The following is a 23,072-nucleotide window of genomic DNA, read 5'->3' on the forward strand; positions in this document are numbered from 1 at the left end:
AACTCAGTATTTCACAATTCCTGACATTTAATCCTAGTAAAAATTCTTAGGTCAGTTAGAATCACCACTTTATTTTAAGAATGTGAAATGTCAGAATAATAGCAGAGAGAATGATTTATTTCAGCTTTTATTTCTTTCATCACATTCCCAGTGGGTCAGAAGTTTACATACACTCAATTAGAATTTGGTAGCATTGCCTTTAAATTGTTTAACTTGGGTCAAACATTTCGGCTATCCTTCCACAAGCTTCCCACAATAAGTTGGGTGAATTGTGGCCCATTTCTCCTGACAGAGCTGGTGTAACTGAGGCAGGTTTGTAGGCCTCCTTGCTCGCACACGCTTTTTCAGTTCTGCCCAAACATCTTCTATAGGATTGAGGTCAGGGCTTTGTGATGGCCACTCCAATACCTTGACTTTGTTGTCCTTAGGCCATTTTGCCACAACTTTGGAAGTATGCTTGGGGTCATTGTCCATTTGGAAGACCCATTTGCGACCAAGCTTTAACTTCCTGACTGATGTCTTGAGATGTTGCTTCAATATATCCACATAATTTTCCTTCCTCATGATGCCATCTATTTTGTGAAGTGCACCAGTCCCTCCTGCAGCAAGACACCCCCACAGCATGATGCTGGCACCCCCGTGCTTCACGGTTGGGATGGTGTTCTTCGGCTTGCAAGCCACCCCCTTTTTCCTCCATACATAACGATGGTCATTATGGCCAAACAGTTCTATTTTTGTTTCATCAGACCAGAGGACATTTCTCCAAAAAGTACAATCTTTGTCCCCATGTGCAGTTGCAAACCGTAGTCTGGCTTTTTTTATGGCGGTTTTGGAGCAGTGGCTTCTTCCTTGCTGAGCGGCCTTTCAGGTTATGTCGATATAGGACTCGTTTTACTGTGGATATAGATACTTTGGTACCTATTTCCTCCAGCATCTTCACAAGGTCCTTTGCTGTTGTTCTGGGATTGATTTGCACTTTTCGCACCAAAGTACGTTCATCTCTAGGAGACAGAACGCGTCTCCTTCCTGAGCGGTATGACGGCTGCATGGTCCCATGGTGTTTATACTTGCGTACTATTGTTTGTACAGATGAACGTGGTACCTTCAGGCGTTTGGAAATTGCTCCCAATGATGAACCAGACTTGTGGAGGTCTACAAACGTTTTTCTGAGGTCTTTGCTGATTTATTTTGATTTTCCCATGATGTCAAGCAAAGAGGCACTGAGTTTGAAGGTAGGCCTTGAAATACATCCACAGGTACACCTCCAATTGACTCAAATGATGTCATTTAGCCTATCAGAAGCTTCTACAGCCATGACATCATTTTCTGGAATTTCCCAAGCTGTTTAAAGGCACAGTCAACTTAGTGTATGTACATTTCTGACCAACTGGAATTGTGATACAGTGAATAATAAGTGAAATAATCTGTCTGTAAACAATTGTTGGAAAAATTAATTGTGTCATGCACAAAGTAGATGTCCTAACCGACTTGCCAAAACTATAGTTTGTTAACAAGAAATTTGTGGAGAGGTTGAAAAATGAGTTTTAATGACTCCAACCTAAGCGTATGTAAACTTCCGACTTCAACTGTATATTCACGTCACCAAATAGTTGATTAAAACACACTGTTTATCAAGGTCTACAGTAGCCTCAACCGCACTCTGTAGTGTAGCACCATTGTGTAGCCAGAGGACAGCTAGTTTCCATCCTCCTCTGGGTACATTGACTTCAATACAAAACCTAGGAGGCTCATGGTTCTCACCCCCTTCCATAGACTTACACAGTAATTATGACAACTTCCAGAGGACGTCCTCCAACCTATCAGAGCTCTTGCAGCATGAACTGACATGTTGTCCACCCAATCAAAGGATCAGAGAATTAATCTAGTACTGAAAGCATAAGCTACAGCTAGCTAGCACAGCAGTGCATAAAATGTTGTGAGTAGTTGACTCAAAGTTGATGTGTTGTGCACTGAAGTCCACAAGTGAAGGAAAAAGGTGAGAGGAGGAGAGCACGTAGATGCGAGAAGGAATTATCAGAGCAAAGTGATCATGCTGTTTGTATGTGGCTGCTATGAAAGTGAACTGTGTTTACATATGTGTGATCACGGGTGTATTCATTCCACCGATTCGGTTGAAAAATAAAAAATTAACTGAAGCAAACGGAATGAAACCGGGATAAACATAACTGAATTTGTCTAATAGAAACCATCGTTTGCAACTGTTGGACTAATGATTACAACCTAGATCAGCTAGATGCAGGCAGGAGTGTGCAAGGTGATATTGAATGTGTCACTGTCTTTCAAATTAAATTAAATCTAATTTTATTTGTCACATGCGCCGAATACAACAGGTGTAGACCTTACAGGGAAATGCTTACTTACAAGCCCTTAACCAACAATACAGTTTTAAGAAAGAATACCTAAACAAATAATTAAAGAGCAGCAGTAAAATAAAATAACAATAGCGAGGCTATATACAGGGGGTGCCGGTAGCGAGTCACCTTGATTACTCAAATTTTTCTCTCGACCTCTGCACCTATGTTGTAAACTTTCATTCATAGGCTAGGTTGTAGCAACCTCATGATGGGTATAGAGAATGTGAGTATCATGTAGTAGCCTAAATCTATCGATGTTACATTGAGCTGGGTGAATGGAATATGAATGACAGACCATGCTCATGAAAAAATAACATTGTCCTCCCTTATCTTAAAACGGCAGAGACCACCACTGACACCTAATACATCTACTAAACCTAATACTGTCATAAAACCTAATACAGTGTTGACGAGACTGCGCAATTATGTTAATGCTCCCTATACGGTTGAATGTACCCCAATAATTACACTAGCATACACTCATGAGTTTATGGACACGATTAGCCTATTCATTATTCGTCCATTCACACAACATGTTCATCCAGGGAGTTTTTCTAACGGCATTAGGTAGCATATATATAGAGAGTTTGATAAACGTTGTGTGAAACGGAAGACAATACTGCACAGCTTTATTTTCACATTAAACACTCGACTGTCTCTTGGGTAGCATCCCAAATGGCACCCTTATTCTCTAATATAGTGCACTACTTCTGAACAGAGACCTATGTGGGCCCTGGTCAGAAGTATCACACTATATGGGATAGGGTTCCATTTGAGATGCAGACTTGGATTTACAGCCTAAACATTTCGGTTGTTAAGTAGGTAAGAGAAAAGTGCGGGTACTTACAGTGAGGGAAAAAAGTATTATTTATTTGTCAGTGGGCAAACGTACAAAATCAGCGGGATCAAATACTTTTTTCCCCTCACTGTATGTTGTAATTTGAACAACGACAATTGGATTTGAAACAAATTGATTGGAAGTCTTTGGATCTGAAACGCATGTTCTGTTTGGAGAGAAGCTGGTGAGACAGCGAATGAGACAGCCAATGTCTTACATCAAGCTGTATCTCCAAAATGCATGCCACTAAAGGTGAAACCTTGGATTTTTCTGGTGTCATAGTATTTGTCTAGCTGGGCTAGCTGCAGTCATTTTGGTATATCCTACTACTACTACTACTACTATACTAATACTAGAGAACAGGAATAGTGATGTTGCTCTTATTCAGGTTTATATATCCCATGAGTCATGACTCCTAGAGAACAGGAATAGTGATGCTGCTCTTATCTTATCTTAAAGCCAGGCTACCACCCAGGTTTACCAAGATGGTTCTGGCTCAGTGGAAGCCAACATAAAACATCCATTTGTCAAAACTGAAAAGAAACCACCAGAATCATGAGACATGAAGACACATATCAGCTCTTCAAGGCTTTGCCTCCCAAATGGCACCCACTTCCCAATATAGTGCACTACTTTTGACGTGGGCCCATAGGGTTCTGTTCAAAAGCAGTGCACTATGTAGGGAATAGTGTGCCATTTAGGAGCCAACCAAGATATCTCCAGGTTAATAGAGTTTGCTTCACACTCCAGTGAAGTACACCTCTCCTTTTAGACCCTTCATCTCTGACAACAGACAGGAAGAAATGCCTTGAAAAGCTGCTCCCTGGTCAAGCTCCAAGCTGAAAATCCTCCAGGATACACACACACACACACACTACACACACACACTACACACACACACTACACACACACACACTACACACGCACACACTACACACGCACAGACACACACGCAGACTGTGTGCTCCTCTGGCCTAAAGATAAGATCGGGACACCTTCAGACAGTCCACCTCTCTGCTCTGATTAGAAAGTACACTTAAAACACACACACACATATTCTTACACACACACACACACTCACTCACAAGCACGCCCACACACACACCCTCTTAAACCCTAAAGACCAATTTGAACTCCAGCTCAGCTGATTTATGGCACGTCTCGTCCTCCTCCACTTATTTGATAAGGAATAAAAAAAAAAACTCTGCTTTTCTCACAATATCATTGTCCACAGAGACAGACACCAACCACTCCAACCACTCAATCTCAACAGCACCTCATTGACTAATGACTGATGATATGTTTAGGATCTGTTCCTCACAAGCCATTCCGATTTACTTTGACACTCACACACACGATTATATTTATGCAAAGACAAAAGAGGCTGTCAGAAGCTCTCACTCTCAAAATCCCACCTCTGACACCAATGTAGCAAAGTCCAGATGCTAAGGGATTTCTCCAATAATCCATATGATTAGGCACTTGTATCTCTACTGTAACCAGACGCTCCTCACACACATATCTCAAATGAAAGTTGTGGACCAAAATCAATTTAGTCTCCGTGACCATGCATAACAACCTGGTCTCAGAGCATTTCGTATTATTCTATACGAAAAATCCATATGATTATCTAGTCTGAGACCAGGCTGTGGATAATGACAAGTTCCACATCCTAACAGAGTCATTTATTCTGCAAAGTCAAATGGACACACACACCACACAAACCTGACCCAGAACCAGTTGACTGCAGAACTACACAATCTGTGGACCCCAATGCTAGGCTACAGAACCTGTCATAATCAATAAACATCTTAAAATCAGTAAATATGGTCCAGGCAACGGCCTGTGACAAACAACCGTAGCAAGAGTAGCGCTGAACAAAATCGAAAATGGCACGTGCTTACAGCAGTGCGCAGCTCTGTGTCAAGAAACTGAGAAGTGACGCTTTATGTCAAGCTTTATGTCAACCAGATACAACATCAAACAACACAGCCCCCGATTCCGTTTAGATATTGTGCGTAATATCTAGGATGAGAGGATCAAGGAAATGTCACACTCACGATACTGAACATCATCACAAGTGGAACAGACCCTTTTCTTTAGATAATAAAACCTTTGTCTTACCTTCATGCATTCTCTGCAGACATAAAGTCAGGCTTCTTCTCCAACCGGGCATGTCGGTAAAGATGAAAGCGGTCTGTGAAAAGGGTTAAATTATTTTGTAGTAAGGCAAACAAACGATGTTGACGGAGAATGGTCATAAACTGCTACTTCTCTTCTGTTTAGCCTATTGACTGCAGCGAGCGATGCAATGAGCGCGCTATTAATTCCCTCTGCGCCACTTCAGTGAAGAAGCAGGTGCGAGTGAGTCCCGGAAAGTGTTAGAAAACGAAAAAAAAAAAAGATAATCTACTGTTTGACGTTGGCAGATTTTATGGGAGGTAGTCCGTTATTCGTTGCACAAACACACACCGCTTGGGAAGCAGAGAGACTGAAAGCATGACTCAAAAGGTTACGCTCTCTCGGTCATGTGTTTGGCAAAGTGTATGATTCGCCCTGCTGCCTGCATGCCTCGGAACGGGAACACTCGGGAACAGAGCCGCCGCCGGTAGGCTATTCCGGTTGACAATGACATCTCATTGGCATCAGCAGTGCGTGGAGGCAGAATCCACACACACACACACACACACACACAAACACAGTGAGACACGCGCTCTTACACACACACAGACATAGACACACACACACGTATAGGCCTTCATAGCTTCAAAGATGACTTCAGTAGCACTTCCATCACTTTTCTCTCAGAGAACAGGACGATAATGGTGATGATAATGGTGATGTTGAAGATGATTTAGTGTGTCAGAGACATGACTCAATGTAAGGTCCTGGGGAAAGTAAAACAAAATGATCATGTTCTTCTGAGTCTTCCAGAGTAGCCTACCCCCTGTGGATAGTCCATCTGCAGGTGGCCTCAGGGGTACTAGTGCCCCACATTGAGAAACACTATTGTACACTAACACATAGTACCGGTGTGGGAAGCCGAAAAACATAGATCTGTAGGAATGAAAGTGAGTTATGCTTATGAATGTGTTATGAATCAGTTATAAAATCATTATGTAGGTAGTACATAATGATTCCATTCTCCCGGCTGCGAATCACTGTGCACCTTTCACTCACATGGCCACATGCACTTTTGGTCATCAACCAATCGCTGCGTGCCTACTAGGTACCCTTCAATAAAGTGTTGCCTTTAATATGGTCATATCTACTTACAGGCTCTGCACTCCCCAGAGAGCATAGGCCATCAACAAGTTCCCTCCCTAGCACTCTCTTCTCAAATCTCGTTACACCCAATGCCAGTGTCTGATTCTGCTGCTTGGAGCTCCGCCTCCAGGTGTTTCGTGGGCACACCTCTTTTTGGTTTACCTTGTGGGTTCCAGGATTGCCTGGCGATGTTGCGGGGGGGGCTTTCAGGGGGTGGTCGATCCATCCCCATCTCCTCCTCCTTAACAGGATCCTGGCCGGTGTGCTCCCATAGGTCGATGTTGCTGGCCTTGTCTGACCATCTGATGTAGGGTTGGGAAACTCCAGTCCTCGGGCCTGATTGGTGTCACGTTTTCCCCAGCCCTAGATAACACACCTGATTAAACAACAAATCTTATTCTAAACTGGAGACAATGATTCGTTGATTATTGGTGTCAGATCTGGGGCAGCTGGGGCAGTCACATCACCAAACAGGCCCTCCCTGACTGATCAATCATAGAAAAAAATAGTTTAGCTTTTGGAAACAGCTTTTCCTTGAAGTTCTTTTTAATTATTTGAAATATGAAAACATAACATTCTTGTTTCTAACAATCAATTGGAAGAAAATCTTGCACAAAAACAGTTTAATATTTGACAGAACGTTATTTTTTACAAACAAGTATGTAATCTATGAATGTTCTGAGCAGGTTTGAACAGGTTTTAAATAAGGCATTTTCCCTCAATGGTAACCATTTAATATAATTTCGCCAGCCATTTGCATATGCATTAAACACGTCTCATTAGACAAACTATTAAAAATAACACTTCATTATTGTTCATTTATTAACACCTTGAAGTTCAGGAGCTGTGGAAAGGGGAGTTAATGACATGCAAGCGTGGACTACGTCTGAAATGGCACCCTATTCCCTAAACAGGGCCAAAAGTAGTGCACTATATAGGGCATAGGGTACCATTTCAGACACAGCCCCGGTGTTTTACTGAGACAAAAATCATTGGATCAAAAGACAGACTTCTCCTTAAGAGAATAGACATTAAAGCTGGATCATCGTAAACTGAACGATGTCACCTCAAATCGGTCTGTAGGGAAATGTCCTCATAAAATATGGTCTTAAAGTCTGTTAGAGAAAGAGAGAGAGAGAGAGGGGCCACTCCTGAGCTTAACAGGCTAGGTGGTAGTAGTGTCTCGAGTAGTAGCCCATTCATTCTCTGTGGGGGTAGGAAGAGGAGTGGAATGTCCTTCTGTGCCTGGATCACTGCTCGTTCTTCGCTCCGTCTGCGATGGACGATACGGCTCCCTGGCCTTTGTTGACGTCGCTGATACAGGCCCACTGGCCGTCTGCCGACTCCTTCCACAACGTCACCTGGAGACAGCCGACAACAATATACATCAGAAAACAACACTGGACGAGAATGACAGGTAACCAAGGGGATCATTTGTGACAGCACTGATGATGGGATGTACGTGTATAAACTCACTGTACTTTTAGACGCTTTGGATGAAGTATCTGCTAAGTGGCATAAATGATACATTGCTGGGGATCAAGTTTATTCAGCTGCCTGGTAAAAGAGTAAACACTTCACCACTGACCGTGTGTGTGTGTGTGTACTGACCTTGTTATCCCCCCCAGACACAGCCAGGATGTTTCCAGTGATGGACCAGCTGACATGCCACACCACGTCGTTGAACTTGTGGAGGAGTTTAGCCGTCCACGTGTTGCCTGAAGGGTCGTCACACGTCCAGATGAATACCCTGCCGTCCTGCACACACAGACCGCAAGAGAGAGTTTTTGTTAGGTGTTTTTGTTCCGAGATAAAAGGTCAGACACTCACTGGCAGATCAGACCACAACAAATTGTTTTTTTTTGTGCAGTTCACAAGGTCCCAACACATTTTAAAAGATGATATAACAGGGTTGTGTGTTCAGTTCCATTTCAATTCAGGAGTGCCTTTTACTTTCAATGAGAATGGAAACATCCCAATGTTAAATAAACGGACACTTTTTGTTAGAATTGCAATAATTCAATCAAACTGGAATTGACCCTGAGCAGTTTGCTGGTTATATGAAATGAGCCAAAATCACAAACACTGTAGGATCTTGTGGACCCCAGGAACAATAGCTGGGGTCATTCCACGAATAGGTGCCGTTTGGACAGGCAAACTTTTAAGAAATTAACTTTCAAATACCTCTTCTTTCAACATTAAAATTATATGGAGGATATGTTTAGCCTACGGAAAACACATTTTCCCATCTCAGCCATTAAAGTCCTATGAACTTTGATCTGCATTGTACCACACCGTCTGCCAACTCTGTTACAGACACTTATGTACAAGTAGTCAGACCCCTTTACTTTCCCCCCCCCAAAAAACAGCTCAATCTACACACAATACCCCATCATGACAAAGCAAAAACATATAAAATACAAAAAACTGAAATATCACATTTACATAAGTATTCAGACCCTTTACTCAGTACTTTGTTGAAGCACCTTTGGCAGCGATTACAGCCTCAAGTGTTTTTGGGTATGACGCTACAGGCTTGGCACACCTGTATTTGGGGAGTTTCTCCCATTCTTCTCTGCAGATCCTCTCAAGTTCTGTCGGGTTGGATCGGGAGCGTCGCTGCTCTCCAGAGATTTTAAAATCGGGTTGAAGTCCGGGCTCTGGCTGGGCCACTCAAGGACATTCAGAGACTTGTCCCGAAGCCACTCCTGCATTGTCTTGGCTGTGTGCTTAGGGTCCTGTTGGAAGCAGGTTTTCATCAAGGATCACTGTACTTTGCTCTGTTCATCTTTCCCTCAATCCTGACTAGTCTCCCAGTCCCTGCCGCTGAAAAACATCCCCACAGCATGATGCTGCCACCACCACCATGCTTCACCGTAGGGATGGTGCCGGGTTTCTTCCAGACGTGACGCTTGGCATTCAGGCCAAAGAGTTCAATCTTGGTTTCATCAGACCAGAGAATCTTGTTTCTCATGTTCTGAGAGTCCTTTAGGTGCCTTTTGGGAAACTCCAAGCGGGCTGTCATGTGCCTTTTACTGAGGAGTGGCTTCCGTCTGGCCACTCTACCATAAAGGCCTGATTGGTGGAGTGCTGCAGAGATCGTTGTCCTTCTGGAAGGTTCTCCCATCTCCACAGAGGAACTCTGGAGCTCTGTCAGAGTGACCATCGGGTTCTTGGTCACCTCCCTGACAAAGGCCCTTCTCTCTCGATTGCTCAGTTTGGCCGGGCGACCAGCTCTAGGATGAGTCTTGTTGGTTCTAAACTTCTTCCATTTAAGAATGACGGAGGCCACTGTGTACTTGGGAACCTTCAATGCTGCAGAGATTTTTTGGGAACCTTCCCCAAATCTGTGCCTCGACACAATCCTGTCTCGGAGCTCTATGGACAATTCCTTCGATCTCACGGCTTGGTTTTTGCTCTGACATGCACTGTCAACTGTGGGACCTTTATATAGACAGGTGGGGTATTGCGTGTTGATTGATGAGAAAAACATATTTTTTATCAATATTAGAATAAGGCTGTAAAGTAACAAAATGTGGAAAAAGGCAAGGGGACTGAATACTTTCCGAATGTAACGGTTTACTAAGTATTAAATAAAAACATGTTTGAGATAAACCCAACATTTTCTCATTGATCAAGTATCCCTTGTACAAATAAACGTAATATCAAACTGATAAAGTTAGTTGGGCCTCTAACAGGGTTGACGATAACAGGGTTGAGTTTTTAGGTGAAGATCAGCCATTACTCCTCATGTGGTGCAGAGCATGGGACCACACGGTGTTCATTAAATTAGGAATTATACATATGTTCCACACATAACGATAGTTAAATCAAATTCAAGTTTTCCTAATATTAACTGATAAAACAATTATAAATAGACCAAAAAGAGAGAGAAGACTTACTTCCTTTTCCACCGCTGTTCAGAGGACCCAAACAATGCTGTAAATCATTTAATTTGGTGGACTGGTCCAATGTTTTAAAAGGGGTAAATTGTTTGGGTTAACCAAACAATGGAATGGTCCATTGTTTTAAAGGGGTAACCATTTTAACAAGGTTGGCATTAGAATGAGGGACACACATAAAGGCTAATCACATGAATATAAATAATCATCGTCAGAAATAACTGTCAAAGCAGCAAAATAACTAGGCCTTTACAATGATGGTGAAACTTTGAGACGTTTTTGGATTAAGTGGGTTAAAATCTTCCTAGAAGTGACACAGGGTTGACGGAGGGACATGTCAAAATGCAGAAGTTTAGCATTTTAACAAGCCTTTATTCATATTTAAAAAATGGATTTATTGAATTCTCAGTGTGGTCTATATTAAAGTGCACTTCATTTAATATATCAGGCTTTTAAAATGCAATATTGGTGCATAATTTCTACTTAAAATATAATTTTAGTGGAACGACCGTGCTGCTGCTTGTTCAACAGCTAATTGGGATTCTAATAAAATCTCATCTTAATTTGAGCCAGTTTGCTAAAGCAGGAAGATAATCCTGCAGCAACAGAAAATGTGAATTATTATGTGGATTATAATTCATGGGCTGATACATTTTTAGTAAGGGAAAATGAAGTCTGAAATGTCAAAGTGGAAATTACAAACCTCAGAAGCCTTTTTAAACCTCAAATACACTACAGGAAAGTTATCCTGCAACAGGGTGATCAAATAAAGATCCTACATCTGTACCAGCCATACAACGTTACTGACGGTAGGTTACCTGAGAGCAGCTGGCGATGGTGCTGGTGGGTAGTCCTATGGAGGGAGCCCAGCCTACATCTCTGACCCAATCACTGTGAGCCTCCAGCTTCTGGTCCTCCTTCCATTGGCCATCCTCCTCTCTAAGAAAGAAGACACACAAACCTGTCTGTCAACCATTTTATTCAAACTCCTCACTTGCCATAGGAACCTATTTGGTAACACCTTACATAAAGTTGTTCACGCAGTTATAACTATATCATCAAGTTGTTATTACAAGATAATTGATGTTAATGCAAGTAAGTAAATTGTAAAGATTTGAGTGATTTCATGGAACTATACAGTGCCTTCAGAATGTATTCATACCCCTTGACTTATTTCAAATTTTGAGTTCTCTCCCATCTACACAAAATACCCCATAATGACAAAGTGAAAACATGTTTTTAGAAATGTTTGCACATTTATTGAAAATGAAATACTGAAATCTAATTTACATAAGTATTCACACCCCTTTGCTATGACATTCCAAATTGAGCTCAGGTGCATCCAATTTCCTTTGATCATCCTTGAGACGTCACTACAACTTGATTGGAGTCCACCTGTGGCCAATTAAATTGTTTGGACATAATTTAGAAAGAAACACACCTGTCTATATAAGGTCCCACAGTTGACAGTGCATGTCAGAGCAGAAACTATACCATGAAGTCCAAGGAACTGTCCGTAGATCTCCGAGATAGAATTGTGATGAGGCATATATCTGGGGAAGGGTATAAAACAATCTGAGCGTGTAGAAAGTTTCCAAGAGCACAGTGGTCTCCATCATTGGGGAAAATACGGAACTACCCCAGACTGTGCCTAGAGCTGGCCATCCGACCAAACTGAGCAGGAAAGACGTGACCAAGAACCTTGGCTGGAATGGGAGAACCTGCCAGAAGGACAACAGTCTCTACAGCACTTCACCAATCTATGGGAGAGTGGCCATGCGGAAGCCAATCCTGAGAAAAAGGCACATATGACAGCACGCCTGGAGTTTGCAAAAAGGCACGTGAAAGAGAGCATAAGGCAAAATATTCTGTAGTCTGATGATAATTTTTTTAAACTCTTTGGCCTGAATGCAAAGAGCTATATCTGGAGAAAACCAGGCACAGCTCATCACCCATCTAACAACATCCCTACATTGAAGCATGGTGGTGGCAGCATCATGCTATGGGGATGCTTTTCAGCTGCAGGGACTGGGAGACTGGTAAGGATAGAGGGAACAATGAATGGAGACAAATACAGACAAATCCTTGATGAGTACCTGCTTCCGAGCGCAAACATCCTTAGACGGGTGATTTACGTTCCAACAGGACAATGACCCCAAGCACACAGCCAAAGGAACACTGTAATGGCTTCAGAACAAGAATGTGAAAGTCCTTGAGTGGCCCAGCCAAAACCCAGACTTGAATCCCATTGAAAATCTGTGGAAAGACTTGAAGATCGCCGTTTACTGCCGCCGCTCCCCATCTAACTTAACAAAGCTGATACAGACATACGCAAGACGACTCAAAGCTGTAATCGCTGCCAAAGGAGCTACTACAAAGTATTGACTCAGGGGTTTGAATACTTATGTAAAAGAGATATTTCTGTATTTTATTTTCTATACATTTGCTAAACATTCTAAATACATGTTTTCACTTTGTCATTATGGAGTATGTATGTAGATGGGCGGAATTTTTTTTTAACTTTAACTCTACCCACATGTACATATTACCTCAACTACCTCAACTAGCCGGTGCCCCCGCACATTGACTCTGCACCGGTACCCCCCTGTATATATATATATAGCCTCCCTACTGTTATTTTATTTGACTTCTGCTCTTTTTTTTCTCAACACTTTTTGTTGTTGTTGTTTTATTTTTACTTTTTTTGTTAAAAATAAATGCACTGTTGGTTAAGGGCTGTAAGTAAGCATTTCACTGTAATGTCTGCACCTGTTGTATTCGGCGCATGTGACCAATACAATTTGATTTGAATTCAGACTGTAACAACAAAATATGGAATAAGTCAATGGGTATGAATACTTTCTGAAGGGACTGTAGCTGTGTTGTAAATAAAACAGAAGCATTTCAATAACAGAGAAGATAAGACACCCTCCAATCATCCGCTACTTACTTCCAGAGCTTGACCAGGTTGTCGCAGCCTCCCGAGACAAACCTCTTGATGTAGTTGGGTTTCTGACCCGACGGCTGGTCTATCAGACTACCCGGCACCACTGCTGGAGCCCAGCTCACTGCGTTACAGCCGATCTAACAGGACAGAGGAGGGGGTTACAACACACAGTCACATACTGACATGTCCAGACCAAGGAAATGAATGTCATATGAACTCAATTAGGACTATGATAACCAGCAGGACAGTCACAACTGACATTTTACACTTTAGGTTTATTCATATTAACCCAGCCCTAGAGAAAATACTTAGTGTCTACCCTGGACGACGCTGGGCCAATTGTGCGCCGCCCCATGGGTCTCCCGGTCGCGGCCGGCTACGACAGATTCGAACCAGGATCTCTAGTGGCACAGCTAGCACTGCGATGCAGTGCCTTAGACCACTGCGCCACTCAGGAGGTTACTCACTGTGTGTGCATTGCTGATCTTCTTAATGTCCCACTGTTGATCCCCAGAGCAGGTGACCAATGAGATGGCTCCGTCTGAGCTGCCACAGGCCAGGATCAGACCAAAGTCATAGGGACCCCAGCACACTGAATTCACTGGAAACACAAGAAGGAAGACAGGAAGTACTCATTAATATACACTAAAAACACAGAGAGCTTCTGACAATGCTTAATGGCAGTGTTTTTCATCCCTGGTCTTGAATAGGGTTTGATCGAAAGTGAAATTGAACAACACATTGCATACCCTGTGGGTCCCAAGCACCCACAAGGATTGAAGAACTCGGTTTGAATATTTTCAATAAGATCATTGAAAATATTCTAACCATATACAAAAATGTATGCACTCAATGTACTGTAAGTCGCTCTGGATAAGAGCGTCTGCTAAATTACGTAAAATATGAATTGAATACATTTGTGAGTTATTTACCGGGAATGTTCTTACCTGAAGAGTCGTGTCCAGTGTACTCGTACATCTTGTCCCAGGTTCCGTTCTCTTCCTTCCATATGATCACCTTCCTGTCATAGGAACATGAGGCCAGGATGTTGCCATACATGGGGTGAGCCCAGGCCACCTGCCACACAGGACCCTCATGGCTGCAGAGAGGGGAGATAGAGGCAGACAGTAGAATTAGTATCTGGATACAGCACTTCACAGGTAATGGAGAGAGGAGATGAAACAGGGACATGACAGTTCACTCTGTGTGTGCTGGAAAATAAGTATTGCATCTCGCTCATTGCAATATCTGCGGTGCTGCTCGTGGCAATTTCCTTTCGCTGAGTCGACCCCTAATCAAGCAGAGTCACGTCTTACCCTCTCAGGTCCGCCACTAGGATTTGTCCTCCGTTTTTAACATCGAAGATCTTGACAGACCTGTCAGAAGAGCAGGTGGCCAGTCTGGTGCCATAGTAATCCATCTGGGCATCATGCTGAAGACGCAACAGGACATCATATGACACAACAGAGCATGTCATAAGAAGAGGTCAAAGGTTGCAATTATTATGTTAGATTAGTCAAAGTAGAGTGAGTTAGCCACTAAGATTAGATTAGATCGGGGATAAATAAAGTACATTCAGTTTGCTACAGCTGGTTGAATTATAACATACGTTAGCTAGTAGCTATCACATAACAAAACTTTAACGTTACTTACGATCATGTCCTCGTGGGAGGTGTCCACCGTGTTGATGACAGAAACCTATATTTAATGAAACACAAACACAAGAAGTGAGAGATTATTTGAAAGAACGCCAGTCTAAAATAATAACGTTCCGTTAGTTAGCTAAATCTAACTTTGCTAGTTACACAAACTAGCTATCAACGTTAGTTAGCTACTCAACTAGCTAGATAGAAGCTTGGTGAACTAATCGCAGAGATACCGTTACTGCATAAAACAGCATTACAAGATATTGTAACATATATTACCGTATACTTAACGGTCTATTTAGTAGTAAACAATAAGTTTAACTTTATAAAAAATACACTTGTGGAGCTTAGCAACTTGACAAGCTAACGTTAGCTATCTAACGTTAACAGTTACCTTGCTAACCGGCTAATTAGCTAACAACTGCAGTCAGAAATACCAGAAATTACGTTACTCGCCATGATTGAAGATTATCGTAATGAGTTTGTCCCTAAACAGAGAAATGCACTGCCAGACGTGTAGTCTATTATCAATGTATCTCGGTTTTACGATGTATCAAGAACGTTTTTCTGAACCGACGTGGCAACAACTTTACAATCACTGAAAAAACAACTTCCGTGTGCGTGCGCCAAGGTTCCGGTTGAAACAAGCATTGCGCTTACAAATAGTCCCGCGAAATAAAAGTTCCTATACGTTGAGCATTAGTTCCACCTGGTGGCAGTAGAAATGGCAAATAAATTTTACTCATAACACAGTGGTGCATATTTCTAAAGCACCCTGCAAGTGTAATGTTTCCCAGTTTGTTCTTGGCCTAAGTTAGTTTGTCACTATTGCCACCCTCTCTAGCCATTTTCTCCAGCTAAAACTTCTGCTCCACTATTTCAACGTTTTTATCCATAACTTTGATCATATTTAAATTGACTGTAACTGGTAGTCAAGATGTTGAATGTAGTATTGTACCACATCTCCAATCTATTGGAGAAAATGACATATACTGACAAAATACTTTCTGTAAGAAAGCAGACTGCTTTGCAATGCAAGTTTGAGTGTGGAATGACACAGTAATAATGTAGCAACAATGACTGTCATTATTTTCTGTGTCGGCCACTAAGTATGTTTGCCTACTTTTATGAGAATTTATTAGTGTCTTTAAAAGTAGTCTATAACCTTTCTCACCTATTAGGAATGATAGACTATGCTTTAGTGTGTTTAGGCCATAACAATAATCAAAGACAATGAAGCCATATCAATGTCAAGGTTATGATCATATAAAAATACATGTAAATCAACTTTCAGTGAAGAAAATAATTGTTGTGGTTAAATGACTTCAAAATTACAATGATCATAATACTGACAGTTTAAATAACGTCATATGAGAAAATAGAAAAATTGGATGTAATAGAATAAGTACTAACCGCAGGTACGGGTCTCTTTCTCTACCTGACCCCATGCTCTGCAGGTATGGGTCTCTTTCTCTACCTGACCCCCATGCTCCGCAGGTACGGGTCTCTTTCTCTACCTGACCCCATGCTCTGCAGGTACGGGTCTCTTTCTCTACCTGACCCCATGCTCTGCAGGTACGGGTCTCTTTCTCTACCTGACCCCATGCTCTGCAGGTACGGGTCTCTTTCTCTACCTGACCCCATGCTCCGCAGGTACGGGTCTCTTTCTCTACCTGACCCCATGCTCCGCAGGTACGGGTCTCGTTCTGTACCTGACCCCATGCTCTGCAGGTACGGGTCTCTTTCTCTACCTGACCCCATGCTCTGCAGGTACGGGTCTCTTTCTCTACCTTTTTTGCACAAGCTACACTACAGAATGGTTGGAAACTGGCCATTGAGAGTGTACTATATTCTGTCAGTTAACCGTCTGAAGCATTGGATTGGTGTAAGCAATGACTGGAGGTAGTGTCCACCATTGTTAAATCCATGACAGGGAGTGTACAAGACAAGTGCATACTTCAGAAGAAGGGTAGAGAATCTGGACGCAGAAAACTATAGAGTGTTAGGATGCCTGTTTTGCAATGTGTTACCAGGTCTGAGCCTGACTGCCAATGTGTGTAAGAAGATCACAGCTCAGCTGATAGGAGCCATGGGGAAACAGGAGGATGTTCCAGCTCAGCTGATAGGAGCCATGGGGAAACAGGAGGATGTTCCAGCTCAGCTGATAGGAGCCATGGGGAAACAGGAGGATGTTCCAGCTCAGCTGATAGGAGCCATGGGGAAACAGGAGGATGTTCCAGCTCAGCTGATAGGAGCCATGGGGAAACAGGAGGATGTTCCAGCTCAGCTGATAGGAGCCATGGGGAAACAGGAGGATGTTCCAGTTCAGCTGGAGGCTCTGGACATCCTGTCGGACATGTTTGGAAGGTTACTACTGCTTTCCTAGTGTTATAGACATGTCTTTTAAGCAGAAGACTCCATAATGACCTGTATTTATCCTGGACAGACATGGGCCAAATAGATATCACTATTTAAGGTTGGGATCCATTTTTACATTTTTTGTCATTTAGATTCTCGCTCTTATCCATTGGTCTATGCCATTGGTTCCATTGTACTTGGAAACTAGCCAAATCAAGCACAGCTCAGATATTTGAAAGAATGTTACATAATGTTCTTGACTAATATCTGATCCTGCACCCTCTCTGTTCTTCCCGATAGGTTGAGTGGTACGTTGATCAGCTTCCATGCCTCCATCCTGACCAACCTGCTCCCCCAGCTGACCAGCCCCCGTATGGCTGTGAGGAAGAGGGCTATCATGGCCCCGGGTCACCTGGTGCCCAGCTGCAGCACGGCCCTCTTCACCCAGCTCACTGAGCATCTGCTGGCTTAGCTGGGCCGGGGACAGCAGACCTCTCCACACGTACCTAGTGTCTGGCCACCGTCAGCCACCAGGGTGGGCATCTAGTCGTGAGGGCATCTAGATGGTGAGGGCATCTAGTCGTGAGGGCATCTAGACGATGAGGGCATCTAGTTGGTGAGGGCATCTAGACGGTGAGGGCATCTAGACGGCGAGGGCATCTAGACGGTGAGGGCATCTAGACGGTGAGGGCATCTAGACGGTGAGGGCATCTAGTTGGTGAGGGCATCTAGTTGGTGAGGGCATCTAGACGGTGAGGGCATCTATTTGGTGAGGGCATCTAGACGGTGAGGGCATCTAGTTGGTGAGGGCTATAGACGGTGAGGGCATCTAGACGGTGAGGGCATCTAGTTGGTGAGGGCATCTAGACGGTGAGGGCATCTATTTGGTGAGGGCTCTAGACGGTGAGGGCATCTAGACGGTGAGGGCATCTAGACGGTGAGGGCTCTAGACGGTGAGGGCATCTAGACGGTGAGGGCATCTAGACGGTGAGGGCTCTAGACGGTGAGGGCATCTAGACAGTGAGGGCATCTAGACAGTGAGGGCTCTAGACGGTGAGGGCTCTAGACGGTGAGGGCATCTAGACGGTGAAGGCATCTAGAGGGTGAGGGCATCTAGAGGGTGAGGGCATCTAGAGGGTGAGGGCATCTAGACGGTGAAGGCATCTAGAGGGTGAGGGCATCTAGAGGGTGAGGGCATCTAGACGGTGAAGGCATCTAGTTGGTGAGGGCATCTAGTTGGTAAGGGCATCGTAGCCTTAGCTAGGTGGGGTGGTGTTCGTCTAACGTAGCCTTAGCTAGGTGGGGTGGTGTTTGTCTGTTCAATGGTTTTCCTCTTTGTAATTTTATATTAGGCTACGTCCAAGTTCTTGAAATCCACTTTCAACTCTCCTTTCGTCCTCCCTCCTTTCTCTCCCAACCTGTTATATGAAATTGCACCAGCAGAGGGCAGAATTATATCGGTCAATCCATAGCCATATATCGAGAGTATTACACTGAACAAAAATATAAAAGCAACATGTAAAGTTTTGGTCCCATGTTTTAATGAGCTGAAATAAAAGATCCCAGAAATGTTCCATACGCACAAAAGCTTATTTCTCTCAGATTTTGTCCACACATTTGTTTACCTCCCTATTAGTGAGCATTTCTCCTTTGCCAAGATAATCCATCCACTTGACAGGTGTGGCGTATCAAGAAGCTGATTAAACAGCGTGATCATTACAAAGGTGCACCTTGTGCTGGGGACAATAAAAGGCCACTCTAAAATAGTTTTGCCACACAACACAATGCCACAGATGTCTCAAGTTTTGAGGGAGCATGCAATTGGCATGCTGACTGCAGGAATGTCCATCAGAGCTGTTGCCAGATAATTGAATGTTAATTTCTCTACCATAAGCCGCATCAGAGAATTTGGCAGTACCTCCAACCAGCCTCACAACCGCAGACCACGTGTATGGCGCCATGTGGGCGAGCAGTTTGCTGATGTCAACGTTGTGAACAGAGTGCCCCATGGTGGTGTGTGGTTATGGTATGGGCAGGCATAAGCTAAAGACAATGAACACAATTGCATTTTATCGATGGCAATTTGAATACACAGAAATACCCTAACGAGATCCTGAGGCCCATTCATTGTGAGGTCATTTTTTAAAAGGGATCTGTGACCAACAGATACATATCTGTATTCACAGTCATGTGAAATCCATAGATTAGGGCCTAATGGATTTATTTCAATTGACTGATTTCCTCATATGAGGAAATCTTTGAAATTGTTGCATGTTGCGTTTATTTTTTTGTTCAGTATATGTAGTTGCCTCTGGGTCAATTGTTGGACATCTCTTGTTGCAGGTGAGCACCGAGAGAAGACCATCTCAATGGTGGTGAAGTTCTGCAGTGTGGAGGATGATGAACTCAGGGAGTACTGCTTCCAGGCCTTTCAAGCTTTGACTGCAGGTAAAACTCTCTAGTGAATGTCTCTCTGTCTCTCTCTCGATCTCTGTGTCTCTCTCGATATCTCTTTCGATGTCTCTCTCGATATCTCTTTCGATCACTCTCTGTTTTATGATTTCACCCATTACTAGTTGACCAGAGGCCCGCACTCACGTGAGATTTGGTTCTGGGTTGCTGAGATTAGACACAATTGAACTACAGCCCCATAACTAAAGCCCTATAACTACAGACCTATAACTACTATGTTTTACACCTTACCTGTTATTTTTTAATAATAGATGCCCTAATGAGATGTACCCTCATATCCCCACGGTGATCAAGCTGCGTCTGAGGTACATCACCTATGAGCCCAACTACAGTCGTGGTCAAAAGTTTTGAGAATGACACAAATATTAATTTTCACAAAGTCTGCTGCCTCAGTTTTTATGATGGCAATTTGTATATACTCCAGAATGTTATGAAGAGTGATCAGTTAATTGCAAAGTCCCTCTTTGCCATGAAAATGAACTTAATCCCCAAAAAACATTTCCACTGCATTTCAGCCCTGCCACATCAGGACCAGCTGACATCATGTCAGTGATTCTCTCGTTAACACAGGTGAGAGTGTTGACGAGGACAAGGCTGGAGATCACTCTGTCATGCTGATTGAGTTAGAATAACAAACTGGAAGCTTTAAAAGGAGGGTGGTGCTTGAAATCATTGGTCTTCCTCTGTTAACCATGGTTACCTGCAAGGAAATGTGCCGTCATCATTGCTTTGCACAAAAAGGGCTTCACAGGCAAGGATATTGCTGCTAGTAAGATTGCACCTAAATCAACCATTTATCGGATCATCAAGCACTTCAAGGAGAGAGGTTCAATTGTTGTGAAGAAGGCGTCAGGGCGCCCAAGAAAGTCCAGCAAGCGCCAGGACCATCTCCTAAAGTTGATTCAGCTGCGGGATCGGGGCACCACTAGTGCAGAGCTTGCTCAGGAATGGCAGCAGGCAGGTGTGAGTGCATCTGCACGCACAGTGAGGCGAAGACTTTTGGAGGATGGCCTGGTGTCAAGAAGGGCAGCGAGGAAGCCACTTCTCTCCAGGAAAAACATCTGGGACAGACTGATATTCTGCAAAAGGTGCAGGGATTGGACTGCTGAGGACTGGGGTAAAGTCATTTTCTCTGATGAATCCCCTTTCCGATTGTTTGGGGCATCCGGAAAAAAGCTTGTCCGGAGAAGACAAGGTGAGCACTACCATCAGTACTGTGTCATGCCAACAGTAAAGCATCCTGAGACCATTCATGTGTGGGGTTGCTTCTCAACCAAGGGAGTGGGCTCACTCACAATTTTGCCTAAGAACACAGCCATGAATAAAGAATGGTACCAACACATCCTCCGAGAGCAACTTCTCCCAACCATCCAAGAACAGTTTGGTGATGAACAATGCCTTTTCCAGCATGATGGAACACCTTGCCATAAGGCAAAAGTGATAACTAAGTGGCTCAGGGAACAAAACATCAACATTTTGGGTCCATGGCCATGAAACTCCCCAGACCTTAATCCCATTGAGAACTTGTGGTCAATCCTCAAGAGGCGGGTGGACAAACAAAAACCCACAAATTCGGACAAACTCCAAGCATTGATTATGCAAGAATGGGCGGCCATCAGTCAGGATGTGGCCCAGAAGTTAATTGACAGCATGCCAGGGCGGATTGCAAAGGTCTTGAAAAAGAAGGGTCAACACTGCAAATATTGACTCTTTGCATAAACTTAATGTAATTGTCAATAAAAGACTTTGACACTTATGGAATGCTTGTAATTATACTTCAGTATACCATAGTAACATCTGACAAAAATATCTAAAAACACTGAAGCAGCAAACTTTGTGAAGACCAATACTTGTGTCATTCTCAAAACTTTTGACCACAACTGTACAACTATGAAGTGGATGAGAACTGGGATGAGTCCATGGACACAGAGGCCAGAGAGGATGAGGACCAAGGTGTTGTTGTGAATGTCTTTATTTCCAAATATATACAGTTGCAACGCCACATTTTACTCAGTGGTTGCAACTTTGTAAAACAGTGACATACATCACCATGTTTATTTAATTGGTACTGTACACTGTTAAAATGTGCAATGTTAAAAAATATGCAACTAAGCTGCCACCGTTGTGTAGGAGTTCGAATGTGCTTTGCAAAGTTTTTAGCTTTTCAACACTGCCCTGCCCCCTGTAGAGTCAGACGACGAGTACAGTGACGACATGAGCTGGAAGGTGCGGAGGTCATCTGTTAAGTGTCTGGAGGCTGTGATCAGCACCAGGAGAGACCTGCTAGTAGAGCTGTATGGTCCAGTGGCTCCAGCCCTGCTGGCTCGGTTTAAACAGAGGGATAACTTCAAGACGGATATATTTGTAGCCTTTGTGGCTTTGCTCAAGCAGACCAGGCCCTCTGAGGGACTCATCACAGCAGCAGAAACCGGAGGCAAAGAAGACCCAGTTATCACTCTGCTTAAGAAGACCCAGCTATCCCTCTGCTTAAGAAGACCCAGTTATCACTCTGCTTAAGAATACCCAGTTATCACTCTGCTTAAGAAGACCCAGTTATCACTCTGCTTAAGAAGACCCAGTTATCACTCTGCTTAAGAAGACCCAGTTATCACTCTGCTTAAGAAGACCCAGCTATCACTCTGCTTAAGAAGACCCAGCTATCCCTCTGCTTAAGAAGACCCAGTTATCACTCTGCTTAAGAAGACCCAGTTATCACTCTGCTTAAGAAGACCCAGCTATCACTCTGCTTAAGAAGACCCAGCTATCCCTCTGCTTAAGAAGACCCAGTTATCACTCTGCTTAAGAAGACCCAGTTATCACTCTGCTTAAGAAGACCCAGCTATCCCTCTGCTTAAGAAGACCCAGCTATCCCTCTGCTTAAGAAGACCCAGTTATCACTCTGCTTAAGAAGACCCAGCTATCCCTCTGCTTAAGAAGACCCAGTTATCACTCTGCTTAAGAAGACCCAGCTATCACTCTGCTTAAGAAGACCCAGCTATCCCTCTGCTTAAGAAGACCCAGTTATCACTCTGCTTAAGAAGACCCAGTTATCACTCTGCTTAAGAAGACCCAGCTATCCCTCTGCTTAAGAAGACCCAGCTATCCCTCTGCTTAAGAAGACCCAGTTATCACTCTGCTTAAGAAGACCCAGCTATCACTCTGCTTAAGAAGACCCAGCTATCCCTCTGCTTAAAAAGACCCAGTTATCACTCTGCTTAAGAAGACCCAGTTATCACTCTGCTTAAGAAGACCCAGCTATCCCTCTGC

The 23,072-nt window shown here is 43.4% G+C and overlaps 1 protein-coding gene across 1 annotated transcript; it reads right to left on the minus strand.

Annotated features, from left to right (window-relative positions):
* Positions 1 to 7,086: 7,086 nt before the first annotated feature.
* Positions 7,087 to 15,606, minus strand: LOC121577928 (protein SEC13 homolog). Its single transcript, XM_041891912.2, has 9 exons — positions 15,432 to 15,606; positions 14,983 to 15,027; positions 14,646 to 14,761; positions 14,277 to 14,428; positions 13,797 to 13,930; positions 13,333 to 13,466; positions 11,201 to 11,321; positions 8,092 to 8,238; positions 7,087 to 7,841 (listed from the first exon to the last, which is right to left on the minus strand). Exons 1-9 carry the CDS (start codon positions 15,432 to 15,434, stop codon positions 7,731 to 7,733), a joined length of 963 nt encoding a protein of 320 aa, XP_041747846.1. The 5' UTR covers positions 15,435 to 15,606; the 3' UTR covers positions 7,087 to 7,730.
* Between the last annotated feature and the right edge of the window lie 7,466 nt (positions 15,607 to 23,072).

Source organism: Coregonus clupeaformis, chromosome 12 (assembly GCF_020615455.1).
Source record: "Coregonus clupeaformis isolate EN_2021a chromosome 12, ASM2061545v1, whole genome shotgun sequence".
In the NCBI taxonomy this organism is placed as follows: Eukaryota; Metazoa; Chordata; class Actinopteri; order Salmoniformes; family Salmonidae; genus Coregonus; species Coregonus clupeaformis.

Excerpts from the sequence above, each read along its gene's own strand:
- LOC121577928 (XM_041891912.2), bottom strand. Across the intron at positions 14,762-14,982 it reads CCTCCCACGAGGACATGATC|CATGATGCCCAGATGGATTA; the intron begins GTAAGTAACGTT and ends TTGCGTCTTCAG. Across the intron at positions 8,239-11,200 it reads CCATCGCCAGCTGCTCTCAG|GACGGCAGGGTATTCATCTG; the intron begins GTAACCTACCGT and ends CTGTGTGTGCAG.